The sequence below is a fragment of the Anoplolepis gracilipes genome, chromosome 11, assembly GCF_047496725.1.
Source record: "Anoplolepis gracilipes chromosome 11, ASM4749672v1, whole genome shotgun sequence".
Classification (NCBI taxonomy): Eukaryota; Metazoa; Arthropoda; class Insecta; order Hymenoptera; family Formicidae; genus Anoplolepis; species Anoplolepis gracilipes.
Genome location: NC_132980.1, coordinates 4,690,110 through 4,711,661, shown reverse-complemented (window position 1 = coordinate 4,711,661; position 21,552 = coordinate 4,690,110). Strand labels below are relative to the sequence as shown.

At 29.8% G+C, this 21,552-nt stretch overlaps 2 protein-coding genes across 5 annotated transcripts in view; both read left to right on the top strand.

Annotated features, from left to right (window-relative positions):
• Window positions 1-251: 251 nt before the first annotated feature.
• LOC140670878 (tyrosine-protein phosphatase non-receptor type 7) lies at window positions 252-11,523 on the top strand. 4 transcript variants are annotated; one of them, XM_072901692.1, is made up of 8 exons: window positions 252-503; window positions 6,896-7,091; window positions 7,204-7,381; window positions 7,571-7,789; window positions 8,281-8,691; window positions 8,782-9,077; window positions 9,381-9,590; window positions 9,671-11,523. In XM_072901692.1, the coding sequence occupies exons 2-8, from the start codon at window positions 6,928-6,930 to the stop codon at window positions 9,780-9,782; spliced, it is 1,590 nt and encodes a 529-aa protein (XP_072757793.1). In that variant the 5' UTR covers window positions 252-503; window positions 6,896-6,927; the 3' UTR covers window positions 9,783-11,523. The 4 variants fall into 4 exon arrangements, with proteins under 4 accessions (XP_072757793.1, XP_072757791.1, XP_072757794.1 ...); XM_072901690.1 differs by lacking the exon at window positions 252-503 and adding an exon at window positions 5,894-6,020; XM_072901693.1 differs by lacking the exon at window positions 252-503 and adding an exon at window positions 6,057-6,362.
• Window positions 11,524-17,199: 5,676 nt separating this feature from the next.
• LOC140670967 (myelin regulatory factor) overlaps window positions 17,200-21,552 on the top strand; it is a 47,998-nt gene continuing 43,645 nt past the window's right edge. The window contains exon 1 of the mRNA XM_072901908.1: window positions 17,200-17,642. Coding sequence (XP_072758009.1) covers window positions 17,594-17,642 — 49 coding nt within the window. The 5' untranslated portion in view covers window positions 17,200-17,593. The remainder of the gene's footprint in view (window positions 17,643-21,552) is intronic.

Genomic DNA, 21,552 nt, shown 5'->3' with positions numbered 1-21,552 from the left:
ACGCACTGAATATACTCAACACACAATTCTAGGGAGCATAAAAGCTCTTTCTAGGCAACATATCGTTTACGGTACGGTATGCACAAGAGGGCGATATAAAGCGAGGCTACCTGAGGAAGGGTGGGTCGGTGGATCGTATCCGTGTCACGGATGCGCGCGGCTGCCCCCTCTCTTCCCCTCTCCGTCCCTCCTCACCGCATGCATCCCCGTCGCACCACCCTCTGTCGACCCCCGTCGCGGCCCCTGCGCGAAAGAGGTGAATGCAGTCGGCTGTCATTTTGCAATCCGTTTAGACGCCATTCAGATGCGTCCGACGCGTGTCCGTATCGACGCAGCCGCGCGATTCATCTACTACAGAGCCATGTTCTTGTCATCCACCCCGGTGTCGATGTGCGCTGGGTGATGCCGGCAATCGCGACAACGTCTTAACGCCACGTGACAGACCATCCCGAGAGAGGAGGGAAAGGATCGTTCTCCCCGCGTCCTTGCGTCCTTGGCACAAGGTATACAACCGAGAAAAATGCGAGTGGATATATGGCGTGTCTCTCGGCATTGTTATCTGTGTTGTTATAGCGATGTTATATAGATTGCTAGTAGGTAGCTTGGCAGTATGTATACTCCTTGTCTACTCGAATCACCTTCTAAAAAAATTCCCTGAAATATCCCTCATCCTCCAGATATTTTTGTTTAAAATTCTAAGAAATATTTAACAAATTTTGTTGATGCTATTTTCTCTCTTTAAAATAAATTTTTTTATTGCATGCGTTTTCTAGGTTTTTTACTTACATAAAGAACAATTTGACTAATTATTTTTATAAGATATTATTATAAAACACTTTTCACTTATAACATTTTAATTTATTTGTCACTAAAAATTACAATAAAAAATATGTACTGCATATATTTTATCAAAATATTGAATGTATAAACAGAGATGAGTATTTATATATATATATATATATATATATATATATATATATATATATATATATATATATTTATATATATTTATATATATATATTATATTTATATATATATATATATATATATATATATATATATATATATATATATATATATATATATATATATAACATATTGCAAACGCATAATTCACTTATTAGCTGTATGCAATATAAGAGCAAAATTATGAAAAAAATTTTTTTTTATTTTCCAAACTAATAAAATTCTATAGAAATATCCTGATTTTTCCTGGTAAAACAAAATCCCTGAAAATTCTAGGCTTCCCATGTTTTTTTCAGGAAGTAGATACTTTGAAATTATATTGAAAAAATTATATATATACATAATTTCATTCATATATGTATGTACATACACACATATATATATATATATTTATTTATGAACAATAGCATTGTCAATATTGCTAATATAAATGGAACACAAGCTTTATTTTTTGCAAAAATAAATATAGACTTTATTTAATAGAATTAAATTAGTTCTAGTTTCTTAAAGAATGAATTGATTTAAATAAAGATTGCGTGCGACATGAATCAAATAAGTCACCGATTATACTGAATTCAATAATTTACAATCATAGTTGATATTTTTCCTTAAACAATACATCCAATTTAACTATATAATTGTAATAAGCTAATTCTAGACTTAATGTATTGCGACACGCAAAAAAATTATATGAATTTTGAAATTTAAAAATTGATTCGACAGAGAGAAAGAGAATGTGTAATTTTTGCATACATATAATTACAGGCATGATTACAATGTGTGACGTATGTATATTCAAGCAGAAAAATTTTTTCTCTTTGAGGATGAAATATGTATCTCTTATTGTTAATACATATTATTAATTAGTATATCTTATATATTTTTGATTATTTATCAAACTTTATTATGTTGTTGAGATATCACAACTTATTGATACAAAAAAACTCTTACTTTAAAAAAATTTGACATAGTCATTAAAGAAAAATGACAAGAAAAATGGGAAGAAAGACATGCACATACATGGACAAAGATAGAGACAGAGAGAGAGAGAGAGAGAGAGAGAGAGAGAGAGAGAGAGAGAGAGAGAGAAACAAAGATAAAGAGTTCACATACAAAGGCTTTTTTAACGTTATCACACGTTAGAACACATTATCAGAGATATTGTTTGTATATTCTTAAAGTATTTTTGCGTCATGTAAAAAGAATCTCACACATATACGCGAGTAAGTTTCCAACAAACTAATTTATCAATTTTTTTTAAATCTTTGTCGTTTTAACTTTGCTATAAAACACACATATACAGAGTGTCTGGTAATTGGTGAAAAACCTGTTAATGGCAAATTCTTGAAATTATTTGGAGTCGATTTTTCCTCAGCGAAAATATCAAGAGATGTCATCATTTTTTGCAATTTTTATTTTTATTTTTATTATATTATATATCTTTGTAATTAAGCCTTAAATTAAAAGTCTATTACAGTAAACTCTATCTGAAATTAACTGAGGAATGTAGTTTTGGTAATTTTTTAACTTCAAAAAATTTAATTTGCAAAAGGCACCTTTTTTCAATCGCTTATAACTCAGAAATTATTGATGCCTTGACATTTTCGCTCAGGAAAAATCGTCTCCAAATGATCTCAAGAATCTGCTATTAGGTTTTTCACCAATTACCGGACACCTTGTGTACAAAGATATTCAAGTCTTTAAAATAGTAGAAATCTTTCGACATATATCACATGACTAGTGTCGGATCACATAAGCTGTAGGGCTTCACATATAAGAACCTCCTCAAAGAGTAAAAAATTAAATTATTTTTTGTTAATAAAGTTGATATTGAAATAATACAATACATTATTTTCTGTTATATGTAAAATATTTTGTAAATTTACGACAATTTTTGCATGTATAATTGTAATACCTTCTTTGTTTGCTTGTGCTTCAATTTTCTAGAGGAGTTATAGATAAGATCAAATAATCGTCAGCGTAAGGGCTACTAAATCGTAGATTCGGCCCTGTATATGACGTGTTTTTTTTTTTTCTTTTTTTTATCTCCAAGCGATGAATTTATTTTGTTTCGTACCCTTGCTCTCTACAGCAGTTATTGTATCATTTATTATTATTTATAGAGAGAGAACGATTCTTAACGGTTTCTTAAAATTTTATTCGGCCATCTGATTGGCTGAACGTAGTCTTAAGTCGACTAAAAACATCTCTTAAGATAATCTTATATATAAAAACGGACTATGAATACCGGCCAATGATATGATAGCGAGTTTTCTGCTAAAAAAAATGTGTATAATCAAATTGTTACAGAAATATGAATCGTCATGAGAGAATGCTTTTTAAAGAAAAGTCTTCTTTTACCTTCTCTATATAATTTCATTACGAATATCATTTCATTACGAAAGCACAAAATAGCGCTAAAAACATGTATAATCCCGGTAAAAAATTTCTCATATATAATTATATATAACAATACAAAAGTATATAGAAATATATAAAATTCTGTATAAGTTATGTATAGTTATGTATAGTATACATAATTTTGTATTATCGTTGATTGACATCTAGCCAACATTAATATAAAATTATATATAATTATACAATAAGTCATATATTATTATATATAATCTACATAACTTATATAAAATTTTATATATTTCTATATAATTTTATATGGTCATATATCATATATGATTATACATAACAAATTTTCTACCGGGTTAGAAAGAGAGATATAAAAGTGAAACGCAAATAGTGTGATTTGTAGCGAAATGAATGTGATGTTTAAGCGACCATGAACGGCAAATACGTATATCCGGTTTCATGAATCATCAGTATATTCTTGAGAACTACATAGGCGCGTAAAATGCATGCGAAGATATTCATAAATTTCGCAGTCATTTGAAGGTTTGAAATCAACGACAAAATTGATGCCGAGATATATATATATATATATATATATAATATATCAACTTTAAATTTTATGTTGTAACAAAAATAAACTTATTTAGATAATAAAAAGCAAGACACGATTTATCTCAAACAAAAGGTCCATATATGTACATATATATAATCAAATATAAATATATATAAAATATGTTCGTATATATTTCTATTTCTTATAATCTCTGTCCGTACAAAAGAAATAATATACAGAATAATTGAAAAATAATTAGAAAATTAATTTTTGTATATTGCTACTTAAGGAAAAAAAATTTGAAGATTTGTGAGAAAAAAATTTTTTATATATAATTATATACAGGTAATTTTTTCTCAAATTTCTCTTTAAAAAAAATGTACAAATTATTCTAGTCATTTTTTAATTATTCTTCTTACTATTTTTCCTCTTAGTACATACAGAGATTAATAGTAGAAACACAAATATGGGTATATTTTACGTATAATTATATATTTATATTTATATTATATATAATCGTTTTCTTGAGTTTTTCAGAAAAATTAGGTATTTTTTGAAAGAATAAAAAATATAAAAAAGTTTGAATGAATTAATGCGAGAATACACTAATTTTGTGTTATATAATAATATTATTATTTAAATTTATAGTAACTTCCCTTTCTCTCTCTTCTCCCCTTCACACACACACACACACACACACGCACACACACACGCACACGCACACAACGCGCGCGCACAAAACGTATTAATATTTTCTCATTCAAATCACGAGAAAGATAAATTTTGAAAATTTTGTTAAATCTTTGAAAATCAAATGTATCATATAATATGACTCATTTATTAATCTTTCAACGCGATTATCTTCAAAACTAATAGTTGTTTAAAAAAATTAAATCAAAGTTAAACATAAGACACACACATAAAGAGAAAGAGAACTTATTTTGAGAAAAGATATCGTACATAAACGACAAAACTTTCTGTAAATAAAAATATATTCCTGAAACTTAAAAAAAAAATAGTAACCATTGTTTATCCTTATAATAAATATAAAATTCTATAAGTAAAATCTTAGATATTTAAACAATATATTTTTTTAGAAAATAGTCTTATATGCACAAGCAATTTTACTTATAATATGTAAATGTATACATACGTCAAATTTCAAAAAAAAAAAAAATAGGTAGAACAATTGTATAACAATTTTCTAAACTCTATAACTCTAAAAGAAAAACACCCCGATATATAATTTTTTAAGAAGAAATAACATAAAATGACTTTCAAACTTCATAAACAGACACACTTCTACTTATGTTAGAACAAATTGTGCGTATTATTTATACACTATATTTAGTTTTCGAAATAAAAATAAAAATTTTAATCTAAAACGTTTCCTCAAACATCTATATAATTTTGGAGATAATCCGGAAAGATTGAAATGTGAATCATCCTGCATTATCATAAGCCAGGAAGAGATTTAATTCATCCGGCGTGATAGCAATGACGGCAATGACGCCAATTCGAACAAGAGACCAGAGACAATGACTTCTTTCCATTATATATATTTCGCCTGCACGCGCGCGCATATATATGTATACATACATTATTATATATTAGTGCAGAAGCCATTGTTACCGGAGAACAAATGATTCTCGCTGCATTTACAACATACCTATATTGGATAAACGTGAAATGTCGATCCGCGATTGACGCGCTGTCGCGTTAATCGCACGTGCTGCGCTTTCATTCACGCTGACTCGTTTCCCCACTTTGGCGCGCGATAGCGCGCCGCGATTGGCCGGCGCCGATGGGCCGGCGACATCAGCGCGATCTCGATTGGCTGCACGCTTACTCCCGCGTACTACACGCGACAGAGTGGAAGAGGCGCGGAGCCGGTTGCCAACACTATGAATAGAACCGAAGACCCAGGTCAAGGGAGCGAGACGTGAGAGTGTCTCTTTAGGCAGTTCTTTTCCCTCGAGAAATTTGCGCGAGCTTTTCATACCGTTTATTCGATTTTGATTCTATCAAGCAAGATGGATCATGTGTCATACACACTACTTCCGACTCGTCAGGCTCGTGGATCGCACGTCAATCATACGGTGCTCGCAATATTGGCGTATATGCTGTTGACGAAAGGTATCGATCAAACAAGATAATCTTCTCTCTCTCTCTCTCTTTCGCACACACACACACGCACGTACGCACACACACATACTCACGTACTCGTGCGTATCTGCTATTCTGTTATTGCAACTATTTAGAAAACAGGATGCGGATTTATTTACGACTTCTCTCGATATGTGGCTCTATTACTTAGGATGTGCATGTGCGCGTGTCATGTATATACGTGCGTGTGTGCACTGCTGATCATGGCTGACGAATAACATAGTCGACAGTCGACACTCTGCATCATCTGTCTTACGATTCTATCCTCGTTTTCATATTAAGGAAAAATTATACGGATCAGTTACGTCAAAAGTGAATACATTTCGAGATTTATTAATTGAATGACATATTATTTTCGAATTAACTTTTGACGTAGCTGATTGGTTATAACTCCTCCTTAGATTTTTCCGATCTTGTCTATTAGATTTAACTTAGTTGTTTGTCAACGATATAGAATGAAACATCTCTTTTGTTACGTCTTGATGAGTAACGAAAATTGTGTGTGCTTATACAACTTTTTTTCTCAAGAGATAAAGAACTGTTGGAAATGTCAATTCTTGCCACTTTGCTTAAGGTTACCAAAGTTGTGTACCACCTTATGCATATGATTATAAAATTGTGCAAATAATATTTACAATTTTATAGCTTTTAATATTTCTAGTGTAAAATTTGTAGCATACAATTTATATTATAATATTTTGTGTGTGTGTGTGTGTGTGTGTGTGTGTGTGTGTGTGTGTGTGTGTGTGTGTATATGTGTGTGTGTGTGTGTGTGTGTGTGTGTGTGTGTGTGTGTGTGTGTGTGTGTGTGTGTGTGTGTAACAGTATTATTATTTTTGTTATAGATGGTACGAGTATTTCCTTGACTCATCATTACATGAATGATGTAAATTATTATGATACAACAATCAACAACAGCGATAATATAAATCCTGTAGAGAAATTTTATTTAATCAGCGAACAGAAGTGGCATAAGGATACAGTAGTGCCAATTTCCTTATTGCCATTTACAAAGGGAATGCCTGCGAGATCTCATCACAGGTAGGTCATCGCAGAATTTGTGATATACTAAGGCTAACTTTATTCAGGTAATATTTTGTGAAGCATTTTAAGATGTATTTACGTTTTTTATCTCAAAGTATTTTAAATTCAGGATCCGGCAGTCCATGACTGGACTGGATGATGCTGGAATGGATCTCCAAGTGGCTCAACTCAGTAGTCAAACGGACAAAAGGATACATTCCAGAACTGCTCTATCATGGCTAGATTGGCAATTGCCTTTCTTTGTGACACTTTTTGTCATCACTGGCACTATTCTTTTTACATTTCTAGTAAGCGCATATTTATTTAATACACATATTTCTTTATGTTTTATTACACAAACATGAGAGAAAGAGATATATTTCTTTCTTTTTCAAAAACAAATTATTTTAAAAGCTTATAAAAATCTGCGAGATTTGATTTACTTGCAATATCGAATTGTTCATAATCATGTAATAATAATAAGCACTTTTTATTAGATCTTGTTATGGCTGCGGAAACAAATGTCGCGTGAAAAAGATACCGAAGATGGCGATCGGCACGATTTAGTAGAGGAAGGTGCCATTTGCCAGTCAGACAAGTTTAGTAAAGACACAAAAGGATCTGTAGAAGCCAAATGGGTTCACGAAGTATTTGCAAAGCAATCTACATCTACGCACTCCGTACAAACGGTTGTTCAAGCATCAGGTTTACCAGAGGTAATGAATTCTACAGATATATAATTTAAGGAGGAACTCTCTGCACAGATTCAATTATGTCAAAAAAGTTAATAAACCAAAACATTTTGTGATTCATAAATTTGACATTGTGCAAACTATTTTTGTAAATTATATTCTAAAATTATTATAAATTATATAAATTTATATATAATATATAATTAAAAATATATAATATATAATAAAATAGATATAAATATATAATATATAATTAAATTATACACTAAAATTATTAAATTATATAAATGTATATAATAAATTTATTAAATTACTTTCTACAGGGCAAATTTTTACTTTAACTCACAAATTAGTTATTAATTTTAAAAAGCTAAAAGTTCTTTATGCAATGTCAAATTTACAAATCAAAAATATATTAGATTTATTAACTTTTAGTTGATGCATGCATTTCTTCTTAAATACATATCCAATTATTGTGATATGAATATTCCCTCTATATTTTTGTACATCAACAGGTGATGTCCATTGCAACACCTGAACGTAGACCGGAAGCGATACGTATAAAAGCAAAGGGACTGTTGGAACGACGTGGATCAAGCACGAGTTTAACCATAGAATTAGCAACAGCTCCTGAAAGTCCACCGCACATGGTTACTCCCACTCGAGAATGTACGGCAGAAGAATTTTTACTGAGCGCGGGAAATGTATTGTCAAGGACCCAACTGAAGAAAGTTGTTAACGATCCGGCGACATTGTACAAAGAATTTTGGGAGGTGCCGTTAAATCTTCCGGAGAAGGTGGACGTTTGCGGTTCAGGGGTGAAGAATCGATACGGCTCGGTTTTGCCGAATCCGCAATCGAGAGTGATCTTACCAAGTTCCTCCGACGATCCTCTCGCCGGTTATATAAACGCCAACTACATCCGAGTATGTAGAATAATCAAATTATTTACGTATTTGATTGATCGCGCGCGAATTAAAGGCCGTAATAAATAGAATCGAAACAAATTGTTGTAGGGATACGACGGCGAAGACGGTAGATATATCGCGACCCAGGGACCATTAGCTCACACGATAGCGGATTTCTGGAGAATGATCTGGGCAGAAAAAGTTTCTGTAATCGTGATGATAACCAGATTGCACGAAGCGTCGAAGGCCAAGTGTGACGCATATTTTCCCTTCGAGGAAAACAGCCGTATACAAGCTGGACCTTTCACCATTATTGTCAACTATATCGATACGAAGAACGGATATACTATCAGAACCATGGAAATCAGGCATGAAGGAGAAAGGAGGCACTTACAACATTATTGGTATAAATATTCATCATCATAATCGCCAAATTTCTCTTAGGAACATAGGCTTTCAACAAAAGATTTCCACCCATCCCCTATTCCTAACCAAATTAACTCTTAACTCGCTAACAGATTTGCCAGTTTTACGCGTGACTGTCCTTCTCCAAGTTGTTCTGGGATGTCCTCTCCTTCGTTTGCTGGTATAATTATTATTAGTTAGATTATTAAGTTTTTCCTAAAATATTCTTTGGCCTTATATCTCGAACGAGTTTGTTTTGAACAAATTTTACGTATATAATAAACTGTAAAATCTATCATTAGGTACGATTCATGGCCGGACCATGCCGTACCTCAAACTGCAGATGCGCTTGTTAGCATGGCTGCGGAAGTAAATTCCTTACCAGGGCCAGCGGTCGTTCACTGCAGTGCGGGTATAGGACGAACTGGCTGTTTTATAGCGTTAGCGATAGGAATGATTCAACTTGCGAGAGATGGAAATGTGGACGTATTGGGTATTCTATGCCAAATGAGGTAAGGACAATAATAAGCTTTGGCTACACAAAACACTTTATGTGGATTTCACGAATATACGAGTATCTTTAATATTTTAGATACGACAGGGGAGGGATGGTGCAAACAGCTGAACAGTATGAATTTCTTCATAGGGCACTTTATCTTTTTGAGCAGACGCTAGACAGTAAACCGTCGACCTCGAGTGATTGAATGGATATTATTTTATAATAATATCCTCTTTTTCATTTTTTTCTTGTGAAAGAGGACTTAATATTATTGCCTACAAGAATATTCACACACACACATACACACACAACACACACACACACACACACAGATATACAGATATAATGTGTGTGCATGTGTACTGCAAAACCGTTAATTCCTAACGAATCTCAACGGTCAATCTGTGAACCGGCGATCCCATCTTTATCTCACTCAATATTTAGACGAGGTGAAACTCGTTCTAACAAGCTGCCACTTACTACTGCCATGACAAATCGTTGACAATTAATATCAATCGCAAAGCTCAAAAAGAAAAAAAAGGGGTGCATTTTTTTTTTAAGCTGGTGCTTTTCTTTGAAACTGAGATATCAGAAATAGCTTAACATGAAGAAAGAATATTTATGTTTATAGAGAGTGACGAGCACGATATGAATCGCGCGGTGCATACGCTTAAATCAAGATCAGATTATTTTATATATATAAATAAGTTACAAAGTGTTATAGAAATATAAAATCTCTTGAGACGCGGCGATAATATATTCGCGATTCGTATCATAAAATTTGTATTTAAAGATCAGTTATTAAACTCGGGATCTATATAATTTTCTATGCATTCCTCGTATAATTGTAAAATAGCTAATATAAGTCTAATTAACTTTTAAACGCGCAAAAATGTGTAGACGGGAACCATTTTTTTGTGACTACAGCAATCACGATATTCTTCGTTATTTATAGCACCAACAAGATAGATATATAAGAACAAATTTACTGAACTGTTCCAACGTGTAAGAGCTAAAGTTAATCATAATATCTACTTTAATGGAATTACAGATCATAACACGTGAATAACAGTAAAAACAATTACTAATTTATGGGACCCAAATCGATTAGGTATCATCCTATTTCTAGTTCCTACTTGATTTTAAAGTATCCCTTTCTGATTTTTACTTTTGTTTAATTCTCATTGACTAAGACTGAACACGAGTAGTACAATATAATAGAAAGGAAAAAAAAATTGATCTTGATAAAAGATCTGAATAAATGTGTAGGTGTATTATTTTTTATTGTTAAATTAATTTTTATAATATACACAATTATTATATTGAACAAATGTTAATTTTTTATAGTTACGAATCAAATCTGTCGTATTTATGTACAGTCTATTCAAATGTAAATTATTTTAAACTTTTAAAATGTACATGCTTATAGTTGTCATACAAACTATATATATTGTTTGAACAATTTGGAATCTTTTTTTTTTCTCTCTATATATAAGTGTCTAAACTTCAATAGGTTTTAAGTAATTAATAATTTAAAAAATACAGGAATCCTTCCATAAACTAAGTTTCAGAAATACATTACAAATTCTTCAGTTAGTTTTAAGTAAACTTTTTCTTTTCAAGGCTTGTTATAAAGGCGTATAACGTTACATTTAAAAAAGTTATGAAAAGCGGGTAAAACTTTCCTTTATATATTTTTATTGATGGCCTTCAAATTAGCCAAAGAATACACCATTAAATATTTATGAGATGTTGGTACGAAACTTTGTATATTTGTTCCAACAACAATGCATTTGGCTTCTATTTGCTTATCAAACACTTATTCAATATAATAGTTGTTTAGATTACAAATTAATTTAATAATGAAAAAACTTTAGCAGTTAAAAGTAAATTTTCGTTAATTCCAAAAGAGTATATTATAAAGAAATTATATATAAATTTATAATATATAATTCTTATTCTTATGTATTTTATGTAAAAAGATGTATCTATATATATAATTTGTTTTACAATAATTAATATATAAAATTGAATGTTACACAATATCTGATAGTTAAGTAAAATCGAAAATGTTAAGGTATTTTTGAAAGTGTAAATATCCATCTATTTATGCTTCCAAAATGTTACACTTTTATATATACAAAATTATTAGTTGATATTTTAATTTAAAATTTATATATAGGTATATCAATAATATATTTCATTTAAGTGTGCAATGTGACTCATAAATTTGAATTATCACCGCGAATTTACATGACAATAAATGATTATTACACCATTAATATTTTTTTGTTAGTTGAAAGCATTTAATTCAGCTGCTAATACCTTTAGACTATTTATTAGTAAAATAATTATCTTACACATATACACACACACAAAATACACAATACAAAATTTTCTTGATAGTATCAGCTCGAATATATCTAAAATCCATGATGTATATTACACGAGCATTTGCGAGATCTTAGCGACTATATAGTTCTCTTCTTGTGTAGTAAAATTTTGATAACTTCTCGACTTATCTTGGATAAAATCAATCTATCAGTTAAACAGAATAAGATGTATTTGGCTTTCGTGTGTACACGAAAAAGCAGAGTAGAACAATTTTGTATGTGTACTGCAAAGAAAGCGAAGATCTTCAATATTATATAGATAATTAATATCTAGTAGTGGACATTTGAGTCTTCTTTTTGAAAATTTTCCAATAATTCAATCATATATAAAGATTCAAATTGTTTTTGAACATTATTTGAAAAGAGAAATTCTCGAAAATCTTGAAAATTTGTCTCGAAAATGAAAGTTGAAAGTCTTGAATATTATAAAATCTTTTTTTAGGTATATATATATATATATATATATATATATGATATCTAAATATACTCATTATATATATATATATATATATATATATATACATATATATATATATATATGCATATTTGAAATAAATAAGATGAAAATACAATTATCATTTAGATTTTTATATGAAATAGAGAGTGAATTGAAGAAAGAACAACGTATATACAAAGAAAAAAAATATTTTGTTACTGTTTATATTAAACAGTATCTTATATTTATATTAATACCCGATAAAAAATTTCTTATGTATAGTTATGCAGAATTGAATATAATTATACAGTATTCTACACAATTGTGTAAAAATATGTATAATTATAAATGACACCGCATAAAACGTTACGTATATTTATATATAAATGGATTGATAGCTACAATTAGAATTATGTATATGTAAGCTTATACATACTTATTACTTATACACAATACCTGCAACATTTTATGTATAATTATATGTAATTATATATAAAATATGGACACATTTCGTATACATATAAATTTGTATAATTAGATACAACCATTTTTGTCTGATTATATATAAAAATTTTTTACCGGGTGAGTCTTAATAATTATATATTAATTTTCTTTATTAATAATTACAGCTTTATAGAAAATTTTTTTACATTATACTAACATTGCAGATCAACATCAAATATTTATTGCTAACTTTCACAAACATAGAGAGAAAGAGATAATTTCAATTTTTTTAATATTCTAAAAAAGTATATTCTAATTTCTATTTATTTATATATAAGTTTCTATAATATAAATTTATAGAATAATAATTAAACTAAAACAAAATTATTTATAAAATATCCCTCACAATTGAAAAAAAAAACATCCCTGAAATATTAAATACTTTCTTGTAGACAAAAATTTGAATTTTTATATTATATTTAATACTAATATTGTAACAATGGCATTGATCTCTAAGCTTTCAAATCAAAACTTTCAAATTTTTTACTTTCAACATTTTTAAGAACTTCTTGCTTTCAAATAATATTCGAAATAATTTGAAATTTTCTTAATATAATATTTGAAGTAATTCGATGTATCTGAACCTATTGCTACCCATATCGCTTGTTATTCATTCAAATTATTGATACAAGCTTCGACAAACACACACATGTATATTATATATATATATATATATATATATATATATATATATATATATATATGCATAAACGCGTAAATATATAAATATAGATGTGTGTGTGTAGATATATATATATATAATGTGTACATAGACTGTACAGAAAGAAAAGTATATTTAAGAGAATATGTATTTGTGTAAGACAAAAAAAATATATATTTATGAATGCGCAAAGCCGCAAGTGACTTAGCATAGATGTATAAATAAGCGATGGTAATAACAATAACAATAATTATAACAATGGTAAATAACAACAATAACACAACAATAATTTAGTAACCCCTTGGTGTTCAATTGTACTTATGTGATGTAATAAATGTTTATAGTATCCATGAATATGTATCAAATTTTTAATAAGTGGCTGGAGATCAGGGGGGGAAAAGCGAAATACACATACACATACACATACCTTTCTCTACAATTTTTCTAATTTTAATAATAATTTTTCTTAATTTTATGAAAGATTATGCATATCAAGAAAAACATTTGCATATAGTCCTCTTTAAAGTTATAAAAAAGAAAGAGAAATTACAATTTATTCTAAATTTTAATTATTTAGCTGAGAATGCTATATATACATTCAGAATTGAAAATTTCTATAATAAGAGCAACTAAAATCAAAAGTGATTAAAATCCACGTGATATTTCTTGCTATTAATTTACGATATATATTGCTATATTTTGTATTATTTAATACGGAAATGAAAGAAATTTGGCTGATACGGCACAATTGTATGGGATTACTTTTTGGAAAATTATAGACAAATTTAAAAACAAAAAAACAATTTTACAAACACACATACATTACACATTCAAACATTTTGCTTAAAAATGCAAAACGACTATTGCATTATTACTTCGAAATAATATATTATACATAATATTATATATAATAAATACGCATATAATAGATATAAGTTTCTACTTTTTTATTCTGTTTTTTTATATTTTCTGAGATTCTAATAATTGTTCGATTTGATTTTTTATGTCTCTTGCGCGCGACTGTTCAAACAGGGCAAACTAATCACGTGACCAACGGTTTTCTTTGTTGCACTGAAAGACACTAGGGTTATATTTACGTGCAGACACATGAAAAATATAGTAGAATTTATTCTAAAACCGTGGAGATCAAACTCGCTTGCTGTTCTGAAAACTCAACTTTCATTCTATTTTAATGACACATGCGCAAAATGGAAATACCGTTGAGCGTTCTATCTTTCATTCACTTCTTGCTTTACGCACGATCACGTGGTCACGTGGCAAATGCGTAGTAGGAGAATGGCGCGAGAGGGGGAATTTCAATCTACAATGGAACAGCTGGTCCAGAATAGCGTGTCATTGAGAATAGCAAAGAATACACAGCATAACGGGATACTATTCTAGTTAGGGATATTGAGGATTTCGCAAGTTCAGGAGCCACTTACAAATCGCATTGTTACCATAAAATATTGGTAAATGTCACTTTTATCGATTTAAATAAAACATCCCGGTAAAAAATTTGTTATGTATAATCATATATGATATATGACCATATAAAATTATATAGAAATATATAAAATTTTGTATAAGTTATGTATAATTATATACAATAATATATGACTTATTATATAATTATATATAATTTTATATTAATGTTGGCTAGATGTCAGTCAACGATAATACAAAATTATGCATAACTATACATAACTATACATAACTTATGCAGTATTTTATATATTTCTATATACTTTTATATTGTTATATAATTATATATGAGAAATTTTTTACCGGGATATTAACACTGTTCATATTAATTTGATAAAAAAACTTTTTAAATTGTCCTTCCAAATATAGGAAAATTTTGCTATTAGATACTGAATTCAATAAATTTAATATAATAAATATAAATAATATTTTTATTAAATTGAAAGAAAAACAGAGAATGAAATATTTATAGATATTATTATATATAGTTATTTTAAAATTCTTCCTCTCATTAGATATTTATAATTAATAAATTTATTTTTCATTGTTGTATTAAATACTATACAAAATGTGTTTTTATAATTTGATCATTTAAAATAGCTTTGTTGTTATTGATATTTAAAAAATAAGTAACAAAAAAATTATTGATGTATGAATGATTAATATTATTTAAATTGTTATTATATAAGGTCAATTTATTTTTGCACTTTAATATAGTGTACATAAAATGGCAAAAAGCATGACTTTAATATTAAAATTTTGAAGAAGTAATTTTTAGAATGAAAAAACATCTCGTATATTATTATTTAATGATTTAATTGTATATAATTATACATATATATTATACAGAATTTATCATATTAATTATTTACTCGTATATTTTATTATATTTATTATATAATTAATATTCAATAATTAATTTTATAAATAGATTGATTACGTTTATTAAATTTTCATTTTTCTATCTATTCAAATATAAAATAAATATGACTCTTTTATTCTGTCATCTTAAATCTCGTATCAATAATTTTATTTCTAATGACATTTGAGCAGAATGCATAAAAATATAATTATTCATTCATATATATTAATTAATAAAATAATATATGAATGAATAATTGATACAACAATTGACATTTTTTAGACATTATAAAAAAGTAATCAGTAAATTAGTGGAAATATAAATGTCAGAGAAGATATTAAGCGCATGAAAATGAAAACTATTAGGCATAAAGAATTTTATCATGTACTGTAGATTTATTTGGGAGATTTTTCTCTATTTCTGAAGCATTTGATTTCCAAGTAGATTGAAAATCTCTTTTTTAGCTTTGTTCTTCTGTTACCTGTTTATTACCTGACCACGTGTCTAAACAAACAAAAAAGCGAATGACAAAGACAACTGTTGATGAGAGAAAGAGGTGAAAAGAGAATTAATATAATAATTGACATTTTATATTTTTTATACATTACAAAACTATTTAATTAAATATATATATATAACTTTATAAATATAGATTTATTATATTTATTTATTATAAATTTTTTTATTTTTCTATTTATTCAAATGTAATCTATAGAATTACTCTCTGTCATTCATTGAAATATCCCGGTAAAAAATTTGTTATGTATAATCATATATGATATATGACCATATAAAATTATATAGAAATATATAAAATTTTATATAAGTTATGTATAATTATATACAATAATATATGACTTATTGTATAATTATATATAATTTAATATTAATGTTGGCTAAATGTCAGTCAACAATAATACAAAATTATGCATACTATACATAACTATACATAACTTATACAGAATTTTATATATTTCTATATACTTTTATATTGTTATATATAATTATATATGAGAAATTTTTTACTGGGATCTCAGTTGCGCATAATTAAAAAAATGGCATTCTACTTTACGCAAGTGTTATTGAAATAGAGTGAGGATTGAAAAAAATTTCTAGAATACGGAGTTTGTTTTTGATAATCGTACTAGTAACAATAAATTGAATTTCGAAAAATATGACGCTTTTGTCAGGGTCCCAAAAGAAATAGATACGGCCTTGCTCAGCGTACACATACGAACATGTATGTATGTGTGCGCGTTGCATTATGTCTCACGCGCGAGGCTTGGATTTTAGTCCGTGACACGGTATTACCGCGACTCGAGCGACTCGCGGAACAGTTCGCCGACTGGCAGGACCGCGACGGCAACATCTCGTGGTATTATTTCTTCGCGTCATCGTCTGGACCCGCGAAACGATTGTGCCGCGCGAAATGGCTGTGTTCGTCGTGTATCGATATGCGTAGTCGGTAGTTATAGTTGGTCCCGCTCGACTGGATTGAAGGAGACGAGAGAGTGAGCGAGAGAGACCTCGCGCAGGACTTTTGGGTTCACGCTTCGCTCTGGCTATGTGGGACATCGCGACGGAGCGAGTCCTCATCGCGGCCGGAACGTCGCGGAATGTTGGGGCCCGTTGATCGGGTCCGCAGCAACGGGCTTCGACGACCATCCACGGCGGAGGCATGGACGTCATCGGGGACGGGGACGAGCAGACCCTTCAAGCGATTCTCGGTAAGTTTCCTTTACGCTTTCTTCCTTTTCTTTTGTTTCCTTTTTTATTGTTTTTTTTTTGCATCGTGTTTGTATGATTCGAGGTGGCATACCTGTATTTCGAATGTATTTTGTAACGGTATTTGTACATTTTCTAAATCACGATTCATTGGCAATAAATGAGGATTAAAAGCGATAATCACGAACAAGCCATGGTGACAGCTACGGAATGTCGCGTGAATTTGACACCGACACCGTTATCGTATAGCTCTCGGCTACGCTCTTCTTCGGGTATTATGGCCACACGTAAGCGCGTACGTTGACCTTAAACGCACACCGGATACGTTTTCATCCTTCAACGTAGATACAGTTTAGAGAAGCTGAACAAGATGTATCGTTGGTTCGACGATGCCTAGAATCGAAAGCGATGGAGTATGATTCGTGGAATTTGCAGCGTGTGAAACGTGGTGGGGCCGGAACCACCGCTGTCTAGGATTCAGTTGCCGCTGGCAAGATTGCTATCCATATAGTGTTTTGCTTTTTATGTCGCTCCTCATTTGGGAAGAGAACGAAGATGAGAGTCGATTTTGCACAGATAATTTAATTGCCTTTAGTTAATTCTAGAGTAATCTTGCCATGAGAACTTGTCTACAAAAATTAGCCGTTCGGAACCGGCGTTAAAAATTGTAGGTCCCATATACATGTAGACACATGCATATATGTGTACTATCCGCGTACGCAATCATGTATATGAAATAGAGAAGTCACCACGCTCTGTCAAGAGCAGACGGATTAAAGGAGGAGTTAATTTTATTGGTCCGTTGGTTTTTATAAAAACCAATAAAATAAAACACGGTTGTCAACTCAACACGTGTTCCTCTTTGTTACTCGGTGACAGAAGTCATCCGAAAAATTTTAAATCTTTTTTAGTGAAATAATAAGAATTCCTTCGTTATCGCAAAAGAAACTCTTTCTCCTCTCCTCACATTGGGATTTTGAGTTTTCTTATTTACTCCAATTCTGTGAATATCTGAAAACCCCAACTTACTGATCACAAATCGATAGCAGTGAACCGAGTGCAAATTGTTCTAGCAATGATATACATTTCATATTTCATGCATAATTTAAAGGTACTAATTGGGATCTAGTAAACTTCAGTGTGAGGGTTAAAAGAGGAAATAAGTAGTATCAAGGCTCTCTGTGTGAATAAGATCAAAATAAAGAACAATAACGGCAGTAGAGAGCAAATTTCATGTAATGACAAATTTTAATATATTACTATTAGACGAAATCTACGCATGTGTCATGAAATGGTATTATTACAAAAACATATAATAAATTCGAAACATATATTAATCGCAAAAAATTAATAAATTCGAACGCAAAAAATTAATAAAAGAGGAAAGTCATGCCGTTTGTTTATAGATACATTTATCCTACTTTTTCCTTGACTGCGGTTCTCTCCCCACCACACTTGTGGAAAAACCGCCTTCACATACTTGTTATGCACTTCTTAGTTTGATGCCTCGCGCGTTTTCTTGCATCCTCGCATCGAATACGTCGCTCTCTGTCTGCAACGTCCAATAATTGCAATTACCAAATACAAAACTTCCGATACCTTCCAAATAATCAATATATCGTTTCTTCGCAGATATTTGTATTTTCTTCGTGTGCACTCGCAATTTACCGACGAGTGCATTCACCTGTAACGAGTCCAGCGTGGCATTCTTTATGTAGGTCGGAGGTTGTAACGCGCGTAATATCTCTCTCTCTTCTCTCTAGATGGATGTATCGTCTCGTTCAGTGATATAATCTTTCAAACAAAGCTTTGTTATTCCATTAGTTCTTTCGATAATGATTTTAAAAAACCGACGTCATCAATTTATCAAAAATCCGATTTTATGAATGGGCTTAGTTCAATTATTACATTATATTATGGGAAATCACATACATACACACAGATGGAATTGTTATTATTAAAAATTATGTCTATTTGTTTTTTAATTGCAACAAAGAAAACTTTTTATGTAATACTTCTTGTAAAATTAAATAAGAATTTTAAAGACTTACATAGAAAGTGATGGAGATATTTTTTCTAAAATATTGATACTGTCCAGGGACCGCATATTAGTCACTGTAAAGCTTAATTTTAAGATAATGATCATGAGACATATTTCCAGTCGTGTTTCATATAAATTTGTTGTCTTTTTTCCTTTCTCTTCCTCCTGTCAATATTAAAATACTATTCTCCCAGTCTATTCATCAACTATTCCACTATTATTCTCTCTGCTGTTGCTGCTGCAAACCGATAGTGAAAGTCGCGTGGTGAATGTGCTTTTCCGTTTATTTGGAATTAATGCCTTGATAATTCACAGTATAACCTATACTAAGACAGCAATATACCGCTATGCATTCACTTTTTATGTTTCCACCTGACTATTCTAGCGATACTAACTTTTCTCCGAATTCGTTTAGTCGCGCTCCTTTCATTTTTCGAGACTCATACTATTTTGCCCATTAAATATCTATTTTTTTAAATAGATAATAGATCTATTATTTAAATAGAATGCAAATAATAAGAACAATGCATCATTTAATGAATGATCGATTTAAGTTACTTTGTATAACTGAGGAAATGAGTTCGGAATGGTAACATATTCATGTACTGAGGACTTGCTTTTATATAGGTATATGCGACAGAACATGTGAAAGATGAAACTTGCGTAATGGCAAAACAAATAAAAAGATGAATGTAACTAGATTTCTTATACATACATTTTAAAGTATTTTATTTATTTATTTTTTGAGCGTGTAATATATGATGAAAACATATTCGCCAACTATTATAATACAGTAATAAATATTAATTTTTTTATACTCTTGTTGCTCTATAGATTGATATTAAATAAAATTTCAATTGTAAAAAAAATCGGGAAGAAAGTCCCTAATATGTGTGTATGTAATTGTATAATCTATTTTATTTTATTCAAAGTATCTACTCAAATTTTGTAAAAAAATTTCCTGATCTTTCAGATATTTCTGTTCAAAATTCAAGGTAGAAAGAATATTTAAACAATTTTTTGATACAACTTTTTAAAATAAATTTTTTTATACATTTATGTGTTTTCTAATGTTTTTCACTTATACAAAAGAAAAACATAGAAGCACTTAGTTTTAAGTGCTAGATTTACAAATGTACTGGAAAAACTAAATAACTTTTATAAGATAAACATTTTTCACTTGCATATAACTTTTATTTTTTCATCACTAAAACTTGCAATAAAGAATTTATACTGCATATTTAATATTTTGTGAAGCTATTGAAGATATAAACAGAGATAGGTATATATTTATAATATATTACAAACACATAATTCACTTATGCTTGCCAACTTACAATATGAGAGCAAAATTATAAAAGAAAATTTTTAAAAATATTCCCTGTGTTCTAATAAAATTTCATAAGAATCCCCTGATTTTTCTACATAAAAAAGAAATAAATTCCCTTAAAATTCTAGATATTTTATGTTTTCCAGAAAGTAGACTCTCTATTATTTACTGAAATAACTTTTCTCCTGTGAAAGAGAGATTAGAGAAAATAATGAATAATGCTGTTGAATTTTATATTCATCCGATTCGTTTATAAATAGTATAGCAAGTGGTTCATAAGTTGTGTAGTTTATTACACTCGATATAATAATAGCAGGCATAAATTGTAATAAACGGTGTGTGTTACGAGAGAATCAATTTACTACTTACTACTTACGCGCTCAGGCGCGTCAGTCAAGATTCTCGTAATACATATATATATCTCGTAATGTATATATTTTTGCTTCGAAAGCTTTACTACAATTGCAGATTTAACGATTAATCTGTCAGCAATTTGTCTTTTTTTTTTTTTTTTTTTTTTTTTTTAAATTAATCGAAACTT